This window comes from Gorilla gorilla, chromosome 22 (genome assembly GCF_029281585.2).
Source record: "Gorilla gorilla gorilla isolate KB3781 chromosome 22, NHGRI_mGorGor1-v2.1_pri, whole genome shotgun sequence".
NCBI lineage: Eukaryota > Metazoa > Chordata > Mammalia > Primates > Hominidae > Gorilla > Gorilla gorilla.
The window spans coordinates 45802580-45828084 of NC_073246.2; the positions used below are offsets into that span (position 1 = coordinate 45802580).

The 25505-nt window shown below is 53.5% G+C and overlaps 1 protein-coding gene and 1 pseudogene across 10 annotated transcripts in view; one reads left to right on the forward strand and one right to left on the reverse strand.

The window, feature by feature from the left end:
• AGPAT3 (1-acylglycerol-3-phosphate O-acyltransferase 3) overlaps positions 1-15459 on the forward strand; it is a 121716-nt gene extending 106257 nt beyond the window's left edge. For all 10 annotated transcript variants that reach the window (XM_031005127.3, XM_019017773.4, XM_063702672.1 and 7 more), the window contains 4 exons: positions 433-535; positions 6953-7028; positions 9899-10097; positions 11212-15459. In XM_031005127.3, the coding sequence (XP_030860987.1) occupies positions 433-535; positions 6953-7028; positions 9899-10097; positions 11212-11300 (467 nt within the window). In that variant the 3' untranslated portion in view covers positions 11301-15459. The remainder of the gene's footprint in view (positions 1-432; positions 536-6952; positions 7029-9898; positions 10098-11211) is intronic.
• A 9622-nt stretch (positions 15460-25081) lies between these two features.
• On the reverse strand, positions 25082-25182 carry LOC115931882 (uncharacterized; annotated as a pseudogene).
• Between the last annotated feature and the right edge of the window lie 323 nt (positions 25183-25505).

A 25505-nucleotide genomic window follows, 5' to 3' on the forward strand; every position in this document is an offset into this window, starting at 1 on the left:
CCCAGGACGGGGCCAGACCCCTCACGCGTTCTCCCCAGGACGGGGCCAGACCCCTCACGCGTTCTCCCCAGGACGGGGCCAGACCCCTCACGCGTTCTCCCCAGGACGGGGCCAGACCCCTCACGCGTTCTCCCCAGGACGGGGCCAGACCCCTCACGCGTTCTCCCCAGGACCGGGCCAGACCCCTCACGCGTTCTCCCCAGGACGGGGCCGGACCCCTCACGCGTTCTCCCCAGGACGGGGCCGGGCCCCGCGCACATTCTCCCCAGGACGGGGCCAGACCCCTCACGCGTTCTCCCCAGGACGGGGCCAGACCCCTCACGCGTTCTCCCCAGGACGGGGCCGGGTCCCAGGTGGAACTTGCTTTTCCCTCTGGCAGTGACCATGCAGCCGCCTGGGCTGGGTCATCCACCCTCCCGTCTCCTCCCACAGTCGCAGCTGTCTATGATGTAACCCTGAACTTCAGAGGAAACAAGAACCCGTCCCTGCTGGGGATCCTCTACGGGAAGAAGTACGAGGCGGACATGTGCGTGAGGTGAGGCCAGACCCTGTGGCTCTCGCGCCGCCCCCCATACCTTCATGAGCTTGCGCTGGGCAGAGGCCAGGAGGGTGGCTGGGCCCAGGCCCCACGTCCCACAGCCCCGCGGGGTGGAACTCACACGGAAGGCCTGTCTGCAGCCCTGCCCTGCTGAGCAGACACAGGAGAGGCCCTGCAGGACTCGTCCGGGGCTTGGGATGCAGGCCACGGAGAGGACACGGAGACACGGGGGATGTGTGGGGAGACTCACCATTGCCCACGGTGTGTGTCATTCCTTTGGGGAAATCATTGACCTGGCTTTCGAGGCCATCTCCATCCTCTCCTTCTGCCTCCTTGGGAAGCCCCCGCAGTTCCCTCTGTAAGATGCTCTGTCCCTTCGCGGGCCTTGTCTCAAACCCCACTGGGCTCCATAAGTCTCCTGGGGCCCGCAGTCACACAACCTGGGGGGCATACGGTGCTGACTTCTCACCGAGGGGTGAAACCCAGGCAGGTCTCTTGGTGGGCAGGACGGGACCCCCTGCGGAGCCCCTGGCCTGAAGCAGCGCTGGTGGTGGGAGTGGCTTTCTGCTGGCCCTGGTGATGGCAGCCGCAGCACGCGAGGGACCGCAGTGTCTGAAGGAGACAGTGGTGAAGGGAAAGGAAGAGGCTGTTTGATTTTTTTTTTCTTGGAGACGGAGTTTCACCCCATCGCCCAGGCTGGCGTGCAATGGCTCAATCTTGGCTCACTGCAACCTCTGCCTCCCCGGTTCAAGCAATTCTCCTGTCTCAGCCTCCTGAGTAGCTGGGATTATAGGCGCCCACTACCTCGCCTGGCTAACTTCATATTTTTTTAGTAGAGACAGGGTTTTACCATATTGTCCAGGCTGGACTCGAACTCCTGACCTCAAGTGATCTGCCCGCCTCGGCCTCCCAAAGTGCTGGGATTACAGGTGTGAGCCACCACGTTGGGCCGAACAGCCTTTTTCAAACCCTGTCTTGAGAGTTGGGGCTTCAGTGCTATGGGGCCTCAGTCCTGTCCCAATGAAATAAAATGGGAGTGGCGTGTCTAGACCCCAGGAGGAGCCTGGGGCTTGCTCTGCAGGGTACCAGCGGCTTTCCTCGGGGCAGTGTGTCTCTTTGCCCACACAGTCAGGGCTGTGGGTGCCGCCACCAAGCCGTTGCTGCCCTTGGACTCTCCAAGCTTCTCTGGCTCACATAGAGGAGAAAATCCACCCAGAAATCCTGTTGACTTAAAACACAGGCTGGGGTTGTGACCTTGATTCCAGCACAAATCTTCATTTCAGGCAGGCCTTTGAGGCACGAAGAAACCGTGCGCTGGATGGCCCTTGTTGAGCTTGTCAGTCTCTGGTTTCATTCAAGTGTGTGCGGAAAGGCAGGGCCCTCCTTGCCACGTGTAAAGCTGCACAGAGCCGTCACTATATGTGTTTCCATATTTGCAATCCAACCACCACCAACTGAGTGTGCATCCTGGTCAGCCGAGCCTGCCCACGGTGGCCACAGGCCCTCTACATTCTAATGTCGAGAGCCTGGGCATGTACAAATTAAACGAAGCAAAACGACACCACCCAGTTCTGGCCGTACTATAGGAGGTTTCCAGGAAGGGTTTGTGAACATAAACATAAGCTAGGTAACACTCCTTTCTGAAGTTCAAGGACTGGCTGATTAGGGGCGGAGGCGTTCTTCTCCCGACCCGGGGTCAGTGGGCCCACGAGCCGAGAGTTCTCTCCCTTACGTGCCTAAAACCCCTGGGAGGGAGCTCTGAGCCACTGTGGACCATGGAGGCTGCGGTGACTGACCGGGGCCCTGGACGGTCCAGATGGCAGGCTGGGACAGGACATGAGAGGGGATGATAGCAGCTGGCGGCCCTGTGCCAGATCCTGGCCACAGCTGGCCTCAGTCATCTTCACCAGAGGAGCCCTTGAGGCACGTCTTGCTGTCATCCGTGGGTGGTTAGTGGTGGCTCGAGGCTGGGTGGTCAGAGTAGTTGCCCAACGTCAGCACTGGCCATGGAGGAGCCCGGCCACCCGCCAAGCTGCACGGCGCCTCCGCCTCGGGTGCCACGCAGGCCCACACGGAGAGACTCCTCATCCGCCGTCCTCCCTGCCGCTGCCTTTATTTTGCCCGATCATATTTTAATAAATACTCGCTTTGAACTTGTAAGGCTTCAGCTGTTCAGGTCACTCACCGCTTCGCTGTTTGAGGAGCAGCAGTGTCCCCGCGCGCCCCTGCAGCCGTGCCATCACAGCGCCAGGCTCCCCACAGCATGGGGCTGGCCCTCCTTCCTCCTGCTTTGGTGGCAATGCCCAGGGCCATGGGGAAGCAGGGCCAATGTGTGCAGGACGGCTGCAGGGCTCTCCTGTCCCCAGGGCTGGCCCCTGGGCCGAGGGCCTTCAAGTGGCTTGAGTCAGCTCCAGGAGGCAGATGCTCAGGGTGACACCCTGGGGTGCAGAAAAAAACAGAATTTTTATTTATATTTACTTTTTATCTTATTTTTAATTCTTATGTTTATTTCATAATGTATGTAACAGACATACGATAAAACCTGTATGTGGGGCATGTGTGGGTGTGTGTGTGTTCATGTGGGATGTGTATGTGTGGTGTGTATTATGTATGTAGTATATGTGATGTGTGCATGGTGTATGTGTGCATGTGTGGTGTACGTATGTGCATTGTGTGTAAATTATGTGTGTTGTATATGGGTGTGGTATTTGCAGTATAGTGTGCATATAAATTATGTGTGTATAAATTATGTGTATAAATTATATGTGTGTATAAATTATATGTGTGTGGTATGTGTGTAAAAATTTCTATAAATTATATATTCATGTGGGGTGATGTGTGTGGTGGTGTGTGTATAGTGTGGTGTGTGTATAAATTACATATGTGTATGGTGTGGTGTGTGATGTGTGTGTGGTGTGTGAGGTATGGTGTAAATTATATTTGTGGTGTGTGTGTTGAACTGTGTGTGGTATGTGTGTATAAATTATAAATGTGCATGTGTGTGTGTGGTGTGTGTGGTGTGTGTATATGAATCGGGGTTGGTGTGTGTGGTGTGTATAAATTGTATGTGTTTGATGTGTGTGGTGTGTATGACGTGGGGCTGTGTGTGTCAGGGACCACAGTCAGCCAGCGTGGGCCTCTGGGCAGGCCCCTCCCCTCACTGTAGACAAAGAAGCCTCTGCGCCTCGGTTGTTCCTCACATGGCGTCTGTGGCATCCTCCCCATGCCAGTTGAACCTGGGGCCCATGTGAAGCTGTTTTTATTTACTGGGACGTGATGTTGTCTTCATGGCCATCTGCTCACCAGCATGTGGCAGAGGCTTGTGAACACTGCATGTGTGCTGGTGTGTGCTGTGTGCTGTTGTGTACTTGCGTTTGCTGATGTGTGTGGTGTGCACTCGCATGTGATGTGTGGTGTATGTGCTGGCATGTTGCATGTGCTGGCATGTGCCGGTGTGTGCACTGGTGTGTAGTGTGTGCTGGCGTGTGGTATGTGTTGAGGTGTGCTGGTGTGTGGTGGGTGCTGGTGTATGGCATGTGCTGACGTGTGTTCCGGCATGTGCTGGCGTGTGGTATGTTTTGGTGTGTGCTGGCGTGTGGTGTGTTCTGGCGTGTGCTGGTGTGGTATGTTTTGGTGTGTGCTGGTGTGTGGTGTGTTCTGGTGTGTGCTGGTGTGGTATGTTTTGGTGTGTGGTGTGTTCTGGCGTGTGCTGGTGTGGTATGTTTTGGTGTGTGCTGGCATGTAGTGTGTTCTGGCGTGTGCTGGCGTGTGATATGTTTTGGTGTGTGCTGGCGTGTGGTGTGTTCCGGCGTGTGCTGGCGTGTGGTATGTTTTGGTGTGTGCTGGCGTGTGGTATGTTCTGGTGTGTGCTGGCATGTGTGTGGCATGTGCTGGCATGTGCCGGTGTGTGCACCAGTGTCTGGTGGGTGCTGGTGTATGACGTGTGCTGGCGTGTGCTTGTGTTGCAATGAGACTCAGCTTTCACTTCTGATGGGGTGAGGACCCATAGGTGGAATCCTCATACACCAAAGCTTCGGGTTCCTCAGTTCCTAGACAGAAGTGTGAGGCGTGTGACCCTAGAGCGTGGAGACCTGCCTGGCTGTGGAAACCTCACCGGTGGGCCCCGCAGCTCAAGCCTGGTCTTTCCTGCTCTGAGGTGCGTCGTCGCCCCCTCCTGGGCGCTGAGAGGCACTGCGGTTGCCCGTGTACGGCAGGTTCCTACCTGTCTATCTTAATTTTGGGTTTTGTTTTTTTTTGTTTTTGTTTTTTTTTTTTTTTTGGCTTACAACGCAGCGATTTGCTTCTCCCTCATAAAGGTCCACGATGAGCCCAGACAGTGCTCAGGGCAGCCCAGCTGTCCCCACCTGGTGGCACGGGGCTGCGCTTCCTTAGCAAAGTGATTCTCTGACAGCCGTCGCAGGGAAGAGGCAGCATTGAGCGCCCGCTGTTAAGATGCTCCCTTACGGAAGCGACTTGTGGGAGGCAGGGATATGTGTTTTTCTTTTCCTTTTTTTTTTTTTTTTTAAGAGAAAACCACATTTTATTTTTGTTAATGTTGAAGTTAATTTTCAATAAAATTTTATACAAAATGATTTTTATTTATTTTTTTTTTGAGACGGAGTCTCGCTCTGTCACCCAGGCTGGAGTGCAGTGGTGCAATTTCGTCTCACTGCAACCTCCGCCTCCTGGTTATAGCAATTCTCCTGCCTCAGCCTCTCGAGTAGCTGGGATTACAGGCGCATTCCACCATGTCTGGCTAATTTTTGTAGTCTTAGTAGAGATGGGGTTTCACCATGTTGGTCAGGCTGGTCTCGAACTCCTGACCTCGTGGTCTGCCTGCCTCGGCTTCCCGAAGTGCTGGGATTACAGGCATGAGCCACTGTGCCCGGCCGAAAATGAATTTAATTTTAGTCAGTTTGACTGTAAGGCAAGATTTTCTGAATTTCGTATAACTTTCATAATTGTTTTGAATGAAAGAGTACATTCACGTTCTAAGAAAACTCTTCAGACACATGAGCCAAATTTTGTTCTTATATCAGTGTGTTTTTAATTTTATTGCTTAATTTATATACACAGCCTGTTTATATAAATTAATAGCCTGAATAGCCTGTTTTGAATAGTAGCCAACTTGTTCAGATATGTGTTTTTCTTAACTGCTGAGAGGGAAGGGAGAACTGGGCACCAGTGAAAACAGGTCACGCCTACCTGACATCTTGCCGTGTGGCTCAGTGACGGGCGCTGTGGACGTGGCAGCCCCTGAATCCCAGCTCCCGTACACACAGTATCACTGCTGCCTTAGAATCACCACTGTCATCCTAGCTGGCAAACTTGGTGTTCTTATTAAATTGTAAAAGTATTTAAAAGATTTTAATATATCATATGTGAGTGGCTTACCCTGTGTACTTACTCAAATTCCAACTGACTTTTAAAATAAGAGCTGTAACATGTTACTTATTTAAAATTTTCCAATTAGATTTGTCCAATTAGGTAATTTGTAATTACCCTGCTTATCTTACCAAGTAGACGTGTCAACTTGTGGGCTGCTAATCCATTTGGTAGATTAGCACGTAAATAAATGAGTGTCCAAACAGAAATCAGCGATTTCACAATGGAGATTAAAGTGCCTACATTTTTAATACTTTTCATATTTGAAGCAAGTGGATTGCATTTGTGAAATAATCTTTGCCTAATGAAAGACACTCTTAGTCATGACTGTCTCTAAAGAATGAACATATTAAGAAAGACCAGAACTCTCGGGAGCTCACACATGACCACCCTTCTCATGGGACCAGGGGCGTGGCCTGCCCGGTTAAATCACTCATGGGCACCCTGGGGGTTAATGCTGCCGCCACCCTGCACAGAAGGCCACATCCTGGCCTCTCGCCGCCATGCCACGCTGACTGTGTACTCAGGGCGGATGCCTGAGGAGAAGCTCATTTAATGTTTGTTTTTAGAAATTGAGAGTGAGAGGCTGGGCGCAGTGGCTCACGCCTGTAATCCCAGCACTTTGGGAGGCTGAGGCGGGTGGATCACGAGGTCAAGAGATCGAGACCATCCTGGTCAACATGGTGAAACCCCGTCTCTACTAAAAAAAAATACAAAGAAGAAATTAGCTGGGCGTGGTGGCGCATGCCTGTAGTCCCAGCTGCTTGGGAGGCTGAGGCAGGAGAATCACTTGAATCCGGGAGGCAGAGGTTGCAGTGAGCAGAGATCGCACCAGTGCTCTCCAGCCTGGCAACAGAGCGAGACTCCATCTCAAAAAAAAAAGAAAAAGAAAAGAAATTGAGAGTGAGATGTGATAGAAGGAGTGGGGCCCATAGGCCACCCTGGCACACGACATGTTCCCCTGTGCCCTCTTTCTAGTGTCAGGTCATGTGGTGATTCACCCTACCTTGAATCTTCTTCATAAAACAGGAGATTTCCTCTGGAAGACATCCCGCTGGATGAAAAGGAAGCAGCTCAGTGGCTTCATAAACTGTACCAGGAGAAGGTAAGCAGGCTCTGCTCCCACTCAGGGACCCGGTCTCCTGAAGAGGCTGTGGAAGGGGTGCTGGCGAGCAGGCAGGTGACACGTGGGAACTCCGTGGGAGACAGGAGTGCCACCCAGGTCCCAAATACTCCTGATCCTTCTTTCATTTCTTCTTTCTGTTTTTTTTTTTGTTTTTTTGTTTTTTGTTTTTGTGTTTGTTTTTGTTTTGTTTTGTTTTCTGAGACAGGGTCTCACATTGTCACCCAGGCTGGAGTGCAGTGGTGCGATCCTGGCTCACTGCTACCTTGACCTCCTGGGCTCAAGCGATCCTCCTGCCTCAGCCTCCCGGGTGGCTGGAGCTACTGGCGCGAGCCACCATGTTCAGCTAATGATTCAAAAAATGTATCTTTGTAGAAATGAGGTCCCACTATGTTTCCAGGCTCGTATTCAACTCCTGGGCTCAAGCAATCTTCTGGCCTCGGCCTCCCAAAGTGCTGGGATTACAGGCATGAGCCACCACACCTGGGCCCTTCTTCTTAATGTTTGAGAAATTAACAAACTACAGACAAGTATGAAGGGTAACATGATGCCTGTATAATTATGGCTGGTAACATTTGGTCACATTTGTTTCATTTTCTTAAAAGACATTACAGGTATGTAACAGACATAGATGGTCACTAGACTCCTTGTATAATAGAAACAAATTAGGGATGTTAGAGCATTGTTTTGAAAACCACACTCAGTTCTTATTTCTTTCCCCCACGGCTTACTCAGCCCAACAACTACTTTCTCTTTGTTTTATACACACAAATGCATGGGGCATTCGATTTCCACTGTCGGCCTTGTGGGAGAGGAGATAACCAGGAAATCCTCCCAGGATGTAAAAAATATCATCGTAAATGCATTGATGGGCTCTCAAGAAAATAAGGGAAATCGGTCGGGTGCTGTGGCTCACGCCTGTAATCCCAGCACTTTGGGAGGCCGAGGTGGGCAGATCACCTGAGGTCAGGGGTTCAAGACCAGCCTGACCAACATGGGTGAAACCCCGTCTCTACTAAAAATACAAAAAATTAGCTGGGCCTGGTGGCACATGCCTGTAATCCCAGTTACTCGGGAGGCTGAGGTAGGAGAATCGCTTGAACCCAGGAGGTGGGGGTTGCAGGAGCCAGGATCGCCCCATTGCACTGCAGCCTGGGCAACAGAGCGAGACTCCAACTCAAAAAAAAAAAAAAGAAAGAAAGAAAGAAAGAAAATAAAAAAAAGAAAAAAAACCGGGAAATCTCCAGGACTGAAAAGGGAGGTGGGGCTGAAACTCGGTCCTGGGCCTGGGAGCCAGCAGCACCATGCCCACCTGATGCTTTCTGCCTGCCCCATCCCCTGAAGTCTCATGCTGTGATGCCTACATGGAAACAGAAGATAAAGATTTCCCCTCATTCAAGGTGGGACGTTAGAACCAAAAACCCCACATGATGCTGGGACCCTCTAAGAATCGGACCCTCAGGAAGGTTAAACTGGAAAAGAAAATTACCTCCCAGCACAGAGAAATGGCCTTGAAACTTGCCTTTCTCCTCTTGGGCTCAAGAAAGTCTGCCTGGGAATTCATAATTACAGGCCTGTCCTCCAACAGGCTTGAAGTTTGAATTTATACAAACAACATAGTTCAAGAAGCACACAGCCAAAATGTGTGTGCCAGGACACTCGGGGACATTCCGGAGGCAGGGAGCTGGGTGCTCAGGGGTGGCCAGGACACGATGACACCTGCCTTTGCACGGACACAGTGTGTGGCTGGCAAGGGGCACCCCAACCCCAGTTTCCAGCAGGAAGCTGAGAACCACGAAGAGGTCAACTAGAAAAAATATCTTGAAGCCAGTGAGCTCCATGATAACAGTCTCCAACCATCTTTAAAAGAGAGCGGGTCGGCCAGGTGTGGTGGCTTACGCCTGTAATCCCAGCACTTTGGGAGGCCGAAGTGGGTGGATCACGAGATCAGGAGTTCGAGACAAGCCTGGCCAACATGGTGAAACCCTGTCTCCACTAAAAATACAAAAATTAGCGCAGTGGTGGGCACCTGTAATCCCAGCTACTCAGGAGGCTGAGGCAGGAGAATCGCTTGAACCCGGGAGACAGAGGTTGCAGTGAGCCGAGATCGTACCACTGCACTCCAGCCTGGGCGACAGAGTGAGACTCCATCTCAAAAAAAAAAAAGAGAGGGTTGATGGTGCCCTTCACTACTTCCCAAGCATCCTAGAGTCCCACGGGCTGCCCCACCCACGGGCAGTGGCTGCAGAGTGTCTGCTCTATCAGGCATGGTGTTTTCCTGCCAGCCTGTGCCCTTGACATTCCCACCAGAGACAGAACCTTCTGCAGGTGGCCCTAGCCAGGCTCCTCTCTCCTCCCAGCTCCTCATTAGCCTCCTTTGCCAGGCTAGGAAACGGAGGCATGCGAGGTTAAGGAACTTTACGTGGGCTGTGCGGCTGAGAGTGCGCTTTGCAGGGATTTGCATCCAGGCCGCGGGACTCACACAGGCCACACCTGCCACCCCCACTGCCTCTGGCTCGTGGGAGGTGTGGGATGTGGCGGGTGGCCGGGGCAGTGCTGGGCAGGCAGGTGTTGGTATTCACAATGTTGCTTTCTTGACCGATTATTTTCCTGGGAGACTTCCTCAGTCAAAGAGTTGATACGCTTGCGAGCTCTTGATGCACGCTATCAGATTCTCCAAAAACGTACAGCCAGCTTCGCCTCCACCTGCAGCTTCTGTGATTTGTCCTCTTAATTGACGTGGCACTTTTTTTAGGCTGAGTCGTTTTTCATTGCCAACAATCTTCTCCTGCATTGAAATAATAGCTTGTAAAGAAGCCTCACACTTCCTTTTTCTCTGTTGACTCTTCTAGGATGCGCTCCAGGAGATATATAATCAGAAGGGCATGTTTCCAGGGGAGCAGTTTAAGCCTGCCCGGAGGCCGTGGACCCTCCTGAACTTCCTGTCCTGGGCCACCATTCTCCTGTCTCCCCTCTTCAGTTTTGTCTTGGGCGTCTTTGCCAGCGGATCACCTCTCCTGATCCTGACTTTCTTGGGGTTTGTGGGAGCAGGTAATGGACACTGTCGCTAACAGCTCACACTCTGACGGGCCTCACAGTATCAGCCACAGGGTCCGGGACCTGGTGACTCATCACAGTGGCTGTGGGAGGCAGGGGCCTGGCTGTTACGGACCCTGGAGCCAGGATCCCCCCACGGCCTGCGGGCCTCAGAGCCTGGATTCTTGCACTGAGCTGAGGGTCGCCTCCCCAGAGAGCCGAACGGCCGCCACCTGGCGCCATCCCCACTGCAGCCCCACTGGCTGGCGCCCTTGAGGATGCCGACGAGAGGGTCCCCGAGAGGGTCCCCAGCCCCCCTGTCTGCTTTTGGGTTCTTAGGGGTCAGGCTGGGCTGGCCATTCGGGAGGTTTAAGCAGGACATCATCAGTCAGCTCCTCCCCATTGACCGCCAGCGACTTCCCCACTGTGTGCCCACCCCAGGCACAATGCCAGGCCCACCACAACTCATCAGCTAGCCTGGGGCCGAACAGACATCCAGCCTGTCCCTGTGGTGAGCTCCGGCACCCACCCACTCCCCATAATTGAGGGGTCTCTGTCCGTGGAGACACAGTCCGTGTGCATCGCCCCGTGAGCTGACTCCCCAGGCCCAGCAGCTGGGCCAGCTCCTCCCCTGCTTCTGCCGCCCCTGCCAGGGGCCTTGGGGGGAGGGGTCCTGAGAGGCAGTGACTGCCGCCAGCCTCTCCCGTTGGACTACGAGATGACTTGAGGCCACCCACAGAGGACAGGATGTGACCTGCTTACATCCGAGGGTCCTGTTCGTCCACCTCTGTCACCTGTTGGGTTTGCAAGGCCGAGCTGTTAGAATGCCCCGAAGCCCTTCTGCTCCCACCAGCCAAAGACCCAGAGGGGCAGGCAGGGCAAGGTCCACGTGTCCACCTGCCTCGGACCCAGCCGGTCAGAAGACGTGCCCCTCACCCCTGCCTGAGCAGGCCACGGCCTGAGGGCTGTCTCCCCGCGGGCCACACCTACTCACTGACAGCAGAGGCCACTGGGTGCGGGGCAGAGGGAGAGGGTCTGGGGCAGAGGAAGGAAGCCCCAGTAACACGTTTTACAGCAAAAAGGCAAAGTCATCCGTCTCACCTCTTCTCTCTCTCTCCTGTCTTGAAAGCTTCCTTTGGAGTTCGCAGACTGATAGGAGTAACTGAGATAGAAAAAGGCTCCAGCTACGGAAACCAAGAGTTTAAGAAAAAGGAATAATTAATGGCTGTGACTGAACACGCGGCCTGACGGTGGTATCCAGTTAACTCAAAACCACAGCAACACACAGAGTGGAGGAAAAGACAATTAGAAACTATTTTTCTTATTAACTGGTGACTAATATTAACAAAAGTTGAGCCAAGAGTAAAGAATTCAGAAGGCCTGTCAGGTGAAGTCTTCAGCCTCCCACAGTGCAGGGTCCCAGCATCTCCACGCGCGCTCGTGGGAGGTGGGTCCGGCCGGAGAGGCCTCCCGCAGACGCCGTCTCTCCAGAACTCCGCTTCCAAGAGGGAGCCTTTGGCTGCTTTCTCTCCTTAAACTTAGATCAAATTTTTTGGTTTTTAATCAGTTATTTTGGGAACTTAACCTGGCCCCCCACCTCTTCTGCACCCCCCCCCCCCCGAAACTGTCTCGTAATGAATTTCTGCTGTCCTCCTGGGAGTGGACGGCCGGGTCCCGTCCCCCGGGAGCATTGCTTGGCTCAGCACCTTGGCTCCCAGTGGGGGCCCCGTGGAGGGCGCCCGTAGTGATAAGCACACCGGCACGAACATCAGGTCCATTCCTCGAAGTCGGAGCCCTCACTCTGCCCTGTCCTGGGGCTGGCTGAGGGCGAACGCCCCACCTCACTTTCTAGAGCCCTGTCTGCCCTAGCTCCTGTTTGACCTTGTGTGTAAATACGTACATCTGTTTTTAAAGTGGATGGACCCCTGAGAACTCAGTGAAATGCAGAGTTCTCCATGCACCTAAAGCTCCTTTGTCGCTCTCATGGCTGTCAGATCCTGGTCCCTCCACACTGGGTGCTGGGGAGGGAGGACCCTCGGGGCTACCGTGCGCCCCCCCATCCCACAGATCAGGAGCCAAGGAGGGAGAACAGGGCAGCCTGTGGGACTCTAGGATGCTTCAGAAGAAGCGAGGGCACCGTCAACCCTCTTTTTTAAAGGTGGTTGGAGACTGTTAACACTGAGCTCATTGGCTTCTAGAGATTTTATTTTTACTGGTTGATCTCTTGGTGGTTTTCAACTTCCTGCTGGAAACTAGAGGTGGGGCACCCCCCACCCCCCAGCCTTGCACTGTGTCCTTGGGGAGGGCCTGCCCCCATCCTGGCCGGTGTCACTGTGGCCCGGCCACCCCTGAGCGCCCAGCTCCCTGCCTCCTGGACGTCTCTGAGAGTCCAGGCAGAGCAGAGGGCAGCGCTCGGCCGGTCATGCTGGCTCCCCTGGCCTTGCAGCGAGCCCCTGGCCCACGCCGAGCGAGGGCTGCTTCTCCCTACAGCATGTCCACTCCCCCAGCATGGCCAGGTGGGGCCCCTGGGGCAATGGCAGTGGTAGAAAGCTCAACTTGGTTGCGGTACCATCAGCCCACCTGCATTTGGCTTTCAACTTGCTTGTTCTGAGTCACACCCCCCTCATCTTTTTAGCAAGGGAAAAAAACAAAAATGGGTGTTATCTCTGATACATTGAAACCAGCGTTCTGAATAGGGGTAGGTTGAGTTTTCTAGGGGAAAACAAATGGAGAAAAGAGGCATGAAGAAAAGTAAACCGAGAACATAATTCGGCATCGGGCCTAAGTGTCCTGGGGAGATTGGAGGGGACGGCAGCGTTCTGCATGATGGAGGCACTGCCGGGCCCCGGGTCTGTGGGGGCCGTGCTCTCAGGGCGTGTGCGGGATGCCACCTGTGCACACCTGCTCAGAGCACGGCTCCTCACGGGGGTGAAGGGGCAGACCAACGAAACCAGATGAGACCAACGAAACCATGCGAGACACGCTTGCAGACACTGTTGTTTTGGAAATGTGCTTCCCTCCATCTGAAATCTCATCCCTCCACCCGCTCACTCGGGCAGCTGTGCTGTGGGCAGGGCACGCGCTCCCCTGGCTGAGCACCCCAGAGATTCTCCTGCACCTTCCTCATGCCACACGCTGCTCATCTTTCTCCGTGTGTGTTTAGATCCATGCCATTCACTGACTCACTAACACCTGCAAAATCTTTAAGGAAAAAAGCTGAAGGGTACGACCATGCACATATGTGACCTGGAAAATGCAAATTTAGATCTTTTATGATTTAATTGTTATTGTTTCCCATAGAAGTTCCCTCCCTTTGAAATTAATATATAACGTATAAATTCTGCACTGAGCCATGGCGGAGCTGGGCAGCCCCTAGGTTAGAGTGGAGACGGAGGCCCAGGTGCAGGGGTCACACCTCATCTGGTTTCCTTCCCATCTCACAGCTTAGCTTGTGCTTCTCAACACCAAGTCTTTAAGAGCAATAAAAACTACACCATGAATGTTTGGATTTTTTTTTTTTTTTTGGAGGAGGGTGGATTTTGCTTTTCATCCAGAAGCAAAAGGGGAGGAGAGCTCCTTTACATTTTTTAAATTAAATTCATAAATCCCAGAACAGTCTTTTTTTTCTTTTTCCTTTACACCCTACTTCTGAGCTTAATTCAGTTGATGTTATGTCCAAATTCAGGCTGAGTGCTCAGGCTGAAGCAACTCTGTAGCCCCCAGTCCGTGCGGGCCGCTGTCAGGGTGAAGCACATTCTAGGCCTGGCATCGCTGATGCCCTCTGCACCTGGTCCTTGAGCCAGGCCGAGGACAGGAAGGGCATTGCTGGCCTGTAGCTCCTGTTACCCACCCAAGAGCCAGGCGCCCCACTGGAGGCTCCCAGGTGAGATGGCCCAGGCCCACCCACAGGCGTCTGGCAGGCCAAGATCCCAGCCTGGGCCGTGGTCTCCTGGGGACGCCGCTGGCCTCCCAGCTTAGGCCCAGGTGCCAAGTGTCATGGGGTCTCCTGCCCATCTTCCCAAGGATGTCATTGCTGTCTTCATCGTCTTCCCCCGTGTGAGACACTGGTTGTCTGGTACTCGGCGACAGTGTACCAGACGCGCACCCTATGTGAGGTGCTTTAAGGTCCCTGTCCTCAGGAAGCGCAGTCTGGTGGAAGAGATGAGCGCTGAACAAATCACTAAATAACACAAAACAACAATGTAAGCAGCACTTTCTTGTGTAAAAAAAAAAAAAAAAAAAAGCACGTCCTGTCGATGAATTTTGAGTCTCTCTGCCTTGCCTGTCCCGACTCCCTTTCGTGCACTGTGGCATGAGAATCTTTCCTCACGCTGTTCGTTGCGGTATTGCTGAGCATTGACGTTGATCTGAAGGAAAAGCCGTGGTTGGATCCAGCTGTGTGTTTCACTCACGTGCAATTGAGTAGCTGTTGCCAGGCTGTCCATGCCTGTTGTGACTACCGGTTGGGGTCAGATTTGGGGTGAAGAGTAAGTAACTTTCTGCATGCTTTGTCTCTACCTGAGACACTTATACAACAAGCCAAGTATAATCTCTCCAGCCCTGCAGATTTTCACCTGACTTGTTCAACCCCATGCGTAGACTCCCGCTGCAGGCCTCTGGCCTGTGGCTCACTGCATGCAGCCCCTGGCGTGCAATACTAGTGCTCCACGGCGTGATGTGCTTCTAGCCCTTGCACTGCACCTAGGCTCAGGGTTCAAACGGCCAGCCCGAAACGCCTGCCTGCCTTCTTTCTGGAAACAGCACGTCCCCGGCCCTGTGCCTGCCCCTTTCTCTACTGAGCTAGTCCCCAAACCAAAGGCAAGCCCCCTCTGGCCTCGGGGGATGGGGCCGGCCACACCCCTGACTCCGCCCTGGCTCTGCCCCATACCCCTGCCGTGGGGCCGACCTGGGGGATGCAGACATCCGGCTCCGTATTCCTGCCTATCGGGGCCAGGATGCAAAAACAATTTTTGCGTAAAAGATGTCACACTGATCTGCTGGAGTGGGGTGGACACATGAATTCAGTTTTATCATGAACACTTGCCACTCGCTGCTCATTAATTCAGGGATAATGGTGGCATTCTTACAAACTGCTCGGGAAATAGAATGACGGGAACACTTTTAGGGAGCCCAGGAAGTTACCAGGGACATTGGTGTCGCCGGCCCAGGCAACAGCAGTGTACGTTTTTCAAAGATCATTGAGTTGTCTTAGAATTTGAAGCTGTGTACAATGACAATGTCACCTGGAGTTCGTCTCCATTTCTTAACTTTTTGTTGCACAAGTATTTGGACAGAAGTCGAACTGTGAATGAGATACTGAAATGCACTAAATTGTATGACATTAAACTGGAGTTACTTGATACAATGAAGAAATGCACCTGCTCTACTTGTATTTATTGTCTCAGAATTGTACATTGTGACAATCAAATGTTACTTGCCTAAATGCCAGGAAATTCAACTGGCCTTTCAATCACCAAGATCGCCAGCAAGTACTGTAACTGTAAAGGAAAATCTCTCTCTCTGGAGAAGCCACACAAACCATTGACCTGAGTGCGCATGACAGCCACTGGCTGCTTTTTCTATGATTGAAAATCTGCCATCGCTGACTGTTGGCCAGTTTCAAAGGGACCCATTGTATACAGGGTGCAAATGTATTATACGGATGTTTCCTTTTGTACACTTCATTTTTACAAGTTTTGCTACTCACAAGCTTTATGTAGTGGAGGATAGAGGTATTTTTTGGTCTTTAGAAGCTTGTCGGGGTGAGGGCTGCTAACTTACACTTCAGAGGCCTGTGTCCCAAAGGCCTGGCTGCGTTTGCCGTGCTGTGCGAGGACCTGTGTGCACAGGCAGGTGTGCGCCTGCCCAAGCGCGAGTAGCTCTTGCGTAGTGGTGAAATGCTGCAGGCATCTGTTTATTAAAATTGCTGCTGTGAAAAACAGGGATAAAATATCCACAATACAAGAGAAAGCGACTCCGTGCCTCCTTCTGTTTCTTCGTTTCCAGTCTGCATAGATGTCTCCAAGGGGAAACCAGGGCCACCAGGCACTCCTGTCCCATGGGGCCACCCATCTTCAGAGCCCACTCCCACGGGCTCTGTTTCCTTGGAGGCCATCCTGCCAATGGCACTTTTCAAGGCCCTCCATTCCCTACGAGTTGCTTTCTGGGAGGGGAAATTGAAAAGGAGAGAGGTCACCTGGCAAAAACACAGGGGAAATCAGCCAGTCCACAAAAATACGCAAAATGACCTGATGATGTCCAAAAAAAGGGTTTTAAAAGCGATCAAGGACAAAAGGTTTTCCTAAGTGGCATGTATACATCCAAAACTACTCTTTTTTTGTAAAAACATTCATCTGTGGAGAAAACCAAGGAACCCCTTTCTCTTCTTTATTAAAAAGCAAAACAAAAACTCTTGTTAGAACCAAAAGATATTCCGAGTTCTCGTGTCGTGTCTTCTAAAAATAAGCTAAGCTGAAGAGTCTGGGTGTCCACATGCTCCTGGGAATGGCCCTGGCAACCTTGGTGACATGCTCTCTGCTCCGGGGCTGCCTCCTTCCCTAATGGCATCAGTGAGTGTGACAGGTCCATGCTGGTGCTTAGCCCAGCTCCTGAGAAGCTGGGAAGGCCTGGCTCAAAGTCCCGCGTCCAGATGCCATTTATTTTTTAAAATATATCCTGAAGTCAGAGCACCCAGAATTTTGCATGATGTTCTGTTGTTTTCTCGGGAGATGAAAGTGAAGTGCCTGGTGCCACTTGGTATAGGGATGTCATGGGGGGGTCAGGCCTTGCCCTCTAACAAGAGGGACTGACTTGCCTGAACCTCACTTCGCCTGTTTGAACACAAGTGCTCACGGGCATTGGGGGGCAACCATGCAGACCTCTTCGGACTTCATCACCCCGAGCATCACAGGCATCCGGCTCACCCAGGAGAGGGGCCAAGGTTAACCATGAGGCCCATTGCCTGCCTTTATTGGCCCAGATCCCACCTCCGCTTCACCCAGAAGCTCAGTACGTAGGAGTCAGTCCCTGCCACCTGACATTCTGGGACATGTGAGTGTGTACACATGTGCATGCATGCACACACCATGTGTGTGGGGACCTTAGCCATACGCATGCACACATGTACACACGTCCCAGCACACACACGGGCACACCTGAAGAATAAGGGGCAGCGTTAGGAAGTGGGCTTGGGAAACCATCCTCTTCATGTCTCTTCTTGTTTGTTTGTTTGTTTTTGAGACGGAGTTTCGCTCTGTTACCCAGGCTATGGAGTACAATGGTGTGATCTCGGATCACCGCAACCTCTGCTTCCCGGGTTCCAGCGATTCTCCTGCTTCAGCCTCCCAAGTAGCTGGGATTACAGGCACCTGCCACCATGCCCAGCTAATTATGTATTTTTGGTAGAGACAGGGTTTCTCCATGTTGGTCAGGCTGGTCTCGAACTCCTGACCTCAGGTGATCCACCTGCCTCGGCCTCCCCAAGTGCTTGGAATACAGGCATGAGCCACCACACCTGGCCTTCTTCACGTCTCTTCTGAGCATAGTGCCTGAGAACCCGGAATTGTCCAGGTGGCTCACACAGCAGCAGGGTTCATGGAGATAAAAGCCCTTCTTGAAGAAAGTGGCCCCCCAGGGCTAAGGAACTTGATGAAGAAATCAAACAGTCCCGTGACGTCTCAGCAAGCTAGCAACATGGCCTGAGCTTTGCTTTGCTGTTGGATGTGAGCTTTTCCACTGCAGGCGGCCTGCACCTGGGCTGGGCAGGAACAAGTCCAACCGCAGGTACCCTGGACGTGAGCCTTGATCGTCCCACGTGTGGCCAGGGGGCCTGTGAGGGTGCACGTGCACACACATGCACACATAGACACACGCACGTACACCAGCAGGTGCTTGCCCTGCCGCTGAACCCCTGGGGGAGGGACAGGCCCAGTCACAGGGGCAGGCACCAGAGGACAAGGCCACAGAGGGCTCCGCATGGCTTCGGCTGCTGCCCTGCAGTTGGTCCCAGCCTCATAGCACTTGCCAGGTGGAGCCGCTCCGAAGTCTTAGGATCCAGGGATGGGAAATGCCAGCAAGGTCACATGTGTGACCTCACTTCACAGCTGCTGGCACAGCCTCTGCTTGAACCCAGCCAGATCCCAGCGTGCCTCTACTGTCTGAATTGGCCCATTCCATCGATCACAGATGGGGAGCAGAAGTGTGTTTCCATGGGACAGTGTGTTACGGGGGAGGCTTCAATTTGGGGGTCTGGAGGCCTCTAGATGAAAACCCAAAACTCACTCCTTAGGACCTGTGTGGCCCAGGCCAAGAAGGTTCTTAGCCTCCATGCCCTTCCGTGTTCTAGCCTGTAAGGTGGGGATGGTCATCAGGACGATCAACGTACCTCCTGAGCTTAGGCCGTGACAGGTGCTGAGCAAGTGGCTACTGTCCCGGCAGACCCGGGGGCATCCCAAACCTGCATCTGTCCTGGGCCCTGCCTGTGCCAGCCTGGAAGGGAGGGGCTGTGGTAGTGGCCTTTGCTTCCTCTCCCCTTGGAACCTTTCATGAGCCCCCAGTGTCTCCTCCTCCCCATCATTCATCTTTTCCTGTCACTTCTTTCTTTTTTTTTTTTTTTTTGAGACGGAGTCTCGCTCTGTCCCCCAGGCTGGAGTACAGTGGCGCAATCTCGGCTCACTGCAAGCTCCACCTCCCGGGTTCAAGCCATTCTCCTGCCTCAGCCTCCCGAGTAGCTGGGACTACAGGCGCCTGCCACCACGCCCAGCTAATTTTTTGTATTTTTAGTAGAGACGGGGTTTCACCATGTTAGCCAGGATGGTTTCAATCTCCTGACCTCGTGATCCACCCACCTCGGCCTCCCAAAGTGCTGGGATTACAGGCGTGAGCCACCGCGCCTGGCCTCCTGTCACTTCTTAAACCCTTTTGCTCTGGGTGCAGTGGTTCACACCTGTAAGCCTCACACTTTGGGAGGCCAAGGCAGAGGATCACTTGAGCCTAGGAGTTCAAGACCAGTCTGGGCAACATAGCAAGATCCCATTTCTAAAAAAAAAAAAAAAAAAAAAATTTTTTTTAATTGGCCGGAAACTGTGGCTCATGCCTGTAATACCAGCACTTTGGGAGGCTGAGGTGGGAGGATCACTTGAGCCTAGGATTTCAAGACCAGCCTGGGCAACATAGCAAGACCCCGTCTCTACAAAACAAAAAATTTTTTAATTGGCTGGGCACTGTGGCTCATGCCTGTAATCCCAGCACTTTGGGAGGCCGAGATGGGAGGATCACTTGAGCTCAGGAGTTCGAGACCAGCTCAGGCAACATGGTGAGACCCCATCTCTACTAAAAATATATATATAAGGCTGGGCACGGTGGCTCATGCCTGTAATCCCAGCATTTTGGGAGGAGAGGTGGACAAATCACCTGAGGTCACGAATTTGAGACCAGCCTGGCCAACATGGTGAAACCCCATCTGTACTGAAAATACAAAAACTCACCAGGCATGGTGGTGGGAGCCTGTAATTCCAGCTACTCGGGAGGCTGAGGCAGGAGAATCGCTTGAACCTGGGAAGTGGAGGTTGCAGTGAGCTGAGATTGCACCACTGCACTCCGGCCTGGGCCTCAGAATGATACACCATCTCAAAAATAAATAAATAAAAATTGTGTATATATATATATATATATATATATATATATATATATATATATATAGTAGCTGGGCATAATGATGCATGCCTATGGTCCCAGCTACTTGGGAGACAGAGATGGGAGGATTACTTGAACCCAGGGGGCGGAGCTTGCAGTAAGCCAAGATTGTGCCGCTGCACTTCAGCCTGGGTGACAGAGCAAGATCCTGTCTCAAAAACAAAAAATCCACCAGGTGTGGTGGCGTGCACCTGTAGTCCCATCTACTTGAGAGGCTGAGGTGGGAGGATCACTTGAGCCCAGGAGGTTGAGGCTGCAGTGAGCCATGATTGTGCCACTGCGCTCCAGCCTGGGCAACACAGTGAAATTCTATCTCAAAAAAACAAAAGCACCCCTTTTTGCTGGGCTGGGCCTCCTTTGCGGGTGCAGTGCGGTTCATCCCTTAGCATCTCTGAGGTGTGTGCCCCGCCGTGTCCCTCCACACCGCTGTGACAGTGCTGCTCTTCTGCAGAGTTGATAGCACGGGGCATGGTGACCGACGTCATCCCCCCCAGTAAAGGTGCACGAGGAGGGCAGGCTCCTGACCAGCCTCAGCAGCACTGTGTCCACCAGAGCAACACACCCAAAGCCAGGGTTCTGGCTGCAGCTCCTCAGACCAGTGGCAGGTCATTGGACCCGCAGGAGCGCACGTGTCTCCGGGAAGTGGGATGGGACCGTGTTGCCGGAAAAGCCAGATGAGCAAAGGCGGGCAAGCCCAAGGTGTTCAGACCTGGCCGGAGAGGCGGGAGACGGGGAACACGGCAGCTGCACAGCTCTCCCGGGGAGAGTCCGCGTGTGGTGGGAGGGACCTAGCCCGACTCCCTAGGAGCTGGTTTTCATGTCTGGGGCCCATGAAGACCTTGAGCTGCCTTCAGGAAGGATTGTCATGCGGGGCAGGGTGCGTAAGCAGATGAGCTGCGCTGTGCCAGCTTGTGCTCCTCTGCCCATGCAGCAGGCCGTAGATTCCGCACCCGGGATACCTGGGACGCCCACAGGCCTTGGCCAGGCTCAGCTTGTGGAGTGCAGAGCAAGGGCTGGTGGAGCTCCCCGGGTGCTTGGAGCCAGGGAGTGTGCGCAGTGGCAAGGGGGGTCCTTAGAGACAAGCAAATGCTAAATGATCTGAAATCGGGATTGGAGATGGGGCAGGGGAGAGTCGGCTCTAGACAGGCATGTGCAGCCTGTTTGCAAAACCCCTGCAAGATCTAAGGACATCCAGGGGACAGACATCGTGAGCATGGGGTTCGGCTCCCATGTGCCTCTTGTCATGGAGGGACTTGAAGCCCTGAGCTATGCCAGAGGTCAGAGGACCTAGAAGGACCCACAGCATGTCTGTCCTGGGTGCCTGCAGAGCTGGGTGGGCCTTGCCCGCAGTCTGTCCGGGAATGGGCTGCAGAGCTGGGTGGGCCTTGCCCGCAGTGTGTCTGGGAAGGGGCTGCAGAACCGGGTGGGCCTTGCCCGCAGTGTGTCTGGGAAGGGGCTGTACACCTGTCCCCATGGCTTCCCTTCAGCTTCTCTGCGATTCTCAGCCGCCCGTCGGGACCAGAAGGGATTCTAGAGCATACTTTCCCCTCAAGCAGTTGTTTATTTGTTTGTTTTTTGGAGACAGAATCTCGCTGTGTCTCCGAGGCTGGAGTGCAGTGGCGTGATCTCGGCTCACTGCAACCTCCACCTCTTGGGTTCAAGCAATTCTTCTGCCTCAGCCTCCCAAGTAGCTAGGATTACAAGCACGCACCACCGTGCCCGGGTAATTTTTTAATTTTTAGTAGAGACGGGGTTTCACCATGTTGGCCAGGCTGGTCTCGAACTCCTGACCCCTCAGGTGATCCACCCACCTCGGCCTTCCAAAGTGCTGGGATTACAGGCGTGGTCACCGTGCCTGGTTCAAGCAGCTTTTAAATGCAGGACTTCCGCCCCCGAAATTCCAGCTCACACAGCTGTAATTACATGGTCAGTTCCACCTGCCCAGGACTTTATAAGAAACCTGACCCCCCCTCGGCCGGGCGCGGTGGCTCATGCCTGTAATCGCAGCACTTTGGGAGGCCGAGGAGGGTGGATCACGAGGTCAGGAGATCGAGACCATCCTGGCTAACACGGTGAAATCCCGCCTCTACTAAAAATACAAAAAATTAGCCAGGCGCGGTGGCGGGCGCCTATAGTCCCAGCTACTCGGGAGGCTGAGGCAGGAGAATGGCGTGAACCCGGGAGGCGGAGCTTGCAGTGAGCCGAGATAGCGCCACTGCACTCCGGCCTGGGCGAAAGAGCGAGACTCCGTCTCAAAAAAAAAGAAACCTGACCCCCCTCAGGCTGGTCCAAAGCCATCGGATGGGACTCCTCAGAACAAACAGGAAGGTGGCTGCCACTTCCAGCGGCTTCACGGCAGAGCTTGTGCAATCGCAGGACACAGCCTGGATGGCTGAACACAGCAGGGCAGCTGTGAACGGTCTACGCCATGTCTCCTGCCCAAACCCTTTTCTGCTGCTCCCAACCAGAAAATAAGGATGGAGACAGCCTGCAGCCCCTCCTTTGCCAGTGAAAGATCTGGTGGGGAGGCGTGGGGTCTCTGGGGGTCGGGGGGACAGGTATGACGATGCTGGTGCCCATCTCTCTGGGGCACGCCGCCCCCTTTGGACTTCATTGTCCCTGCTGTGTCACCAGGGGCCCTGCCACTCCCTGCCTCCGAGTGTGTGGGGTCTGTACCTGCTTTGCCCCCACTGGCCGCTTTCTCCAGGACAGCCATGAACATCTCCAGTGTCCTCGGAGCAAGGAAGGAACGCTTCCTGGAGCAGAAGTGGCCACAATGACGCTAGGTCAGCAGATGGCCGCAGAGGCCTGGGCAGTGACCGGTCGGAGAACAAAGCCTGAGGTGTTCCCAGGCCGGTTTCCACAGGAGTCTTGGCAGTGACCCGTGCACGGAGGAGATGCGTGCCTTCCTGGCCCCCCAGTTTGGATTCCTGGTGCCTCTAAGGTCTGCTGATGGCGGAGCTGCACCTGGGTGAGCACAACCCAGGATGGGGTGGGGGGTGGCTCTTCACATTCCCTGTCCTCAGTGACAGAAACTCACTTTTATTATCCTAAACTCTGTTTTCGCTTAGAATTTGGGGCAACTTGCCCTGAAATAACCCTTCCCTTGTCCTTGAGATGAGGGGACTCTGTCCTCAGGGCATAATCATGTAGAAATAGGTCATCCTGCAAGTCCCCCCAGGAGATTCCTGAGAGGAAAGAGGGAACCCGCTTTGAGCTGCCTGGGTCATTCCTCCAGCACGTCCCCTCCCAGCCCCAGCCTGCGCTGGAGACTGGTCTGAGTTCAAAGGCCGCGCCTTCTTCAGAGAACAGCCACTGCTGGCAGAGTCAGGCCTCCCATCCCCTCCAAGACATCTGGGCTCCCTGGGGCTGTGGGAAGGGGGGTGCGGGGAGATGACCAGCGGTTTCTGGTCCTGTGTGCCCAGTCCCTATCAGCCCACAGAGCCTCACCGTGGTGCCTCCCCTGCCCACCAGCACACGGAGGGAGCAGGAAGGGATGCCCGCCAGAGGCTTCGCCCTTAGTGGGGGAAGGAAGTGATCCCACTCCATCTTCTGGTCCGAAGCCTTTTCCCTCTTCAGGGTGGGCCTGTCCACACCCGCCCCCGAGGTGGCTCTTCCGTCTCTCCCGCCGGTGCAGGTGGGACCCACAGGCTGCAGAGTCAGACCTGAGGGAAAATCCCGACTTCAGAAGTCATTTCTCAGCCTCCTCATCAGAAAATGAAAACCCAAACCAAAAGCTCCCCAGAAGGCTGAGGGAAAGGAGCCGGGCTCCCATCCGACAACTCACTGGGCCATAAGCACAACCTGGGGTGTGGGGAGAAGCCACAGCCCTGCCCTGGAGGTCTCCAGGGTACCTGGGCCAGAAAGAAGCCTGCAGTGGCGGCCCGGACAGTGGGGGCCCGGGCAGCGGTTCACGAGGAGACCTTGGATGAGAGCTTGTCCCTTCCTTTCAGCAGCAGCCACTAAGGAAGGCGCAGAGGGACTGGGCATGGTGGCTGACACCTGTAATCCCAGCACTTTCAGACGCTGAGGCAGGAGGATCTCCTGAGGCCAGGAGTTCAAGACCAGCCTGGGCAATATGGTGAAACCCTGTCTCTACAAAAATAAAAAAATTGGCTGGGCATGGTGCCTAATGCCTGTAATCCCAGCACTTTGGGAGGCTGAGGCAGGTGGATCACCTGAGGTCGGGAGTTCAAGACCAGCCTGACCAACATGGAGAAACCCTGTCTCTACTGAAAATGCAAAATTGGCCAGGCATGGTGGCACATGCCTGTAATCCCAGCTAATTGGGAGGCTGAGGCAGGAGAATCGCTTGAACCCGGGAGGCGGGGGTTGTGGTGAGCCAAGATCGCGCCACTGCACTCCAGCCTGGGCAACAAGAGCGAAACTCCGTTTCAAAAAAAAAAAAAAATTAGCCTGGCATGGTTGTACACACCTGTAGTCCCAGCTACTCGGGAGGATGAAGTGAGAGGATCGCTTGAGCCCAGGAGTTCAAGGCTGCATGAGCCACAAATGTGCCACTGTACCCCAGCCCACACAATGGAGTGAGACCCTGTCTTAAAATAAGAATAGCAATAACAATAAAAAGGAACAGAGACAAAGCCACACGGTGCTCTCTGACTGCCGAGTCCCAGGACTTGGTACAAAATTGCGAGGGATCTTTGAAACTCCCAACAGCAGCCCACATCCTACCCGATGAGGAAGCCGGGGACCAGACCAAGGACACTGACCATGCCCAAGCCGTCCAGCTAGTTCAGAGCCAAGTGGAAATAACCAGGGCGGGAGCACAGAGAGCCACATCCCAGTGGCTCCAGATCCTGGTGTGGGACAGCTGGGTGCTTGGGGAACTGCCGTGCATTCACAGGGCTTTGCGGCTGAGCTCAGAACTTGATCTTGACTTTGATGGATGGAAGGAATGTGAGTGCCTGCATTAAAGCGGATTGTCACGTAGGCCACAGGATTCACGTGGGTAGAGACCCCTGGGCAGCAAGGAGCAGCCTCCAGCCCAAGTTAAGGCGTGGAGAGAGTGAGTTGGGCGTGCCATCCGCGTGTGCCATCCTCAAAACCCAGCAAGTGCTCCGTCCTGACCTCAAGTGATCCACTCGCTTCGGCCTCCCAAAATGCTGGGATTACAGGCGTGAGCCACTAACTACCCTCAGCCAGGTTTCCAGTTTTTTGATATATGCATTTATTGTTATTAACTTACCTCTTAATGCGTCTACTGTGTCCCAGAAGTTTTGGCACATTGTGTTTCTATTTTTATTTGTTTCAAGGAATGTAATATTTTTAAAACTTTTTTCATTGTTAAAAATATGGATCACTTCATGAATTTGCACGTTTCCTTGCAGGGGTCATGCTAATCTTCTCTATCTTTCCACTTTAGGATATTGCCACGGTTTCTATGGGACTGAACAAAGGGGGACCAATGCAGAAATGAAAATTTAAAACAAAAGTAAGTACTTTAAAGAAAGGGGCCAGGGGAAGAAGAAGAGCACTCGCAGCTTCCGGTGAGCATGAACAGCACCTGAGCTTCCACAGCCCTTCCTATTTGTTGAGTAGAATGAGCAGGGAGGAGGAGGTAATGATTGCTCAGCTGCTTAATTGATCACAGGTGCATATTATTACTAACAGCCTTCAGATGTGCCCTGTAGCTAATCACAAGAAACACTTGTGCCTGGGTCGTGACTGCCTCAGTATTCCTTCTGGGTGGCAGAAGCAGTTTGTCAGTTT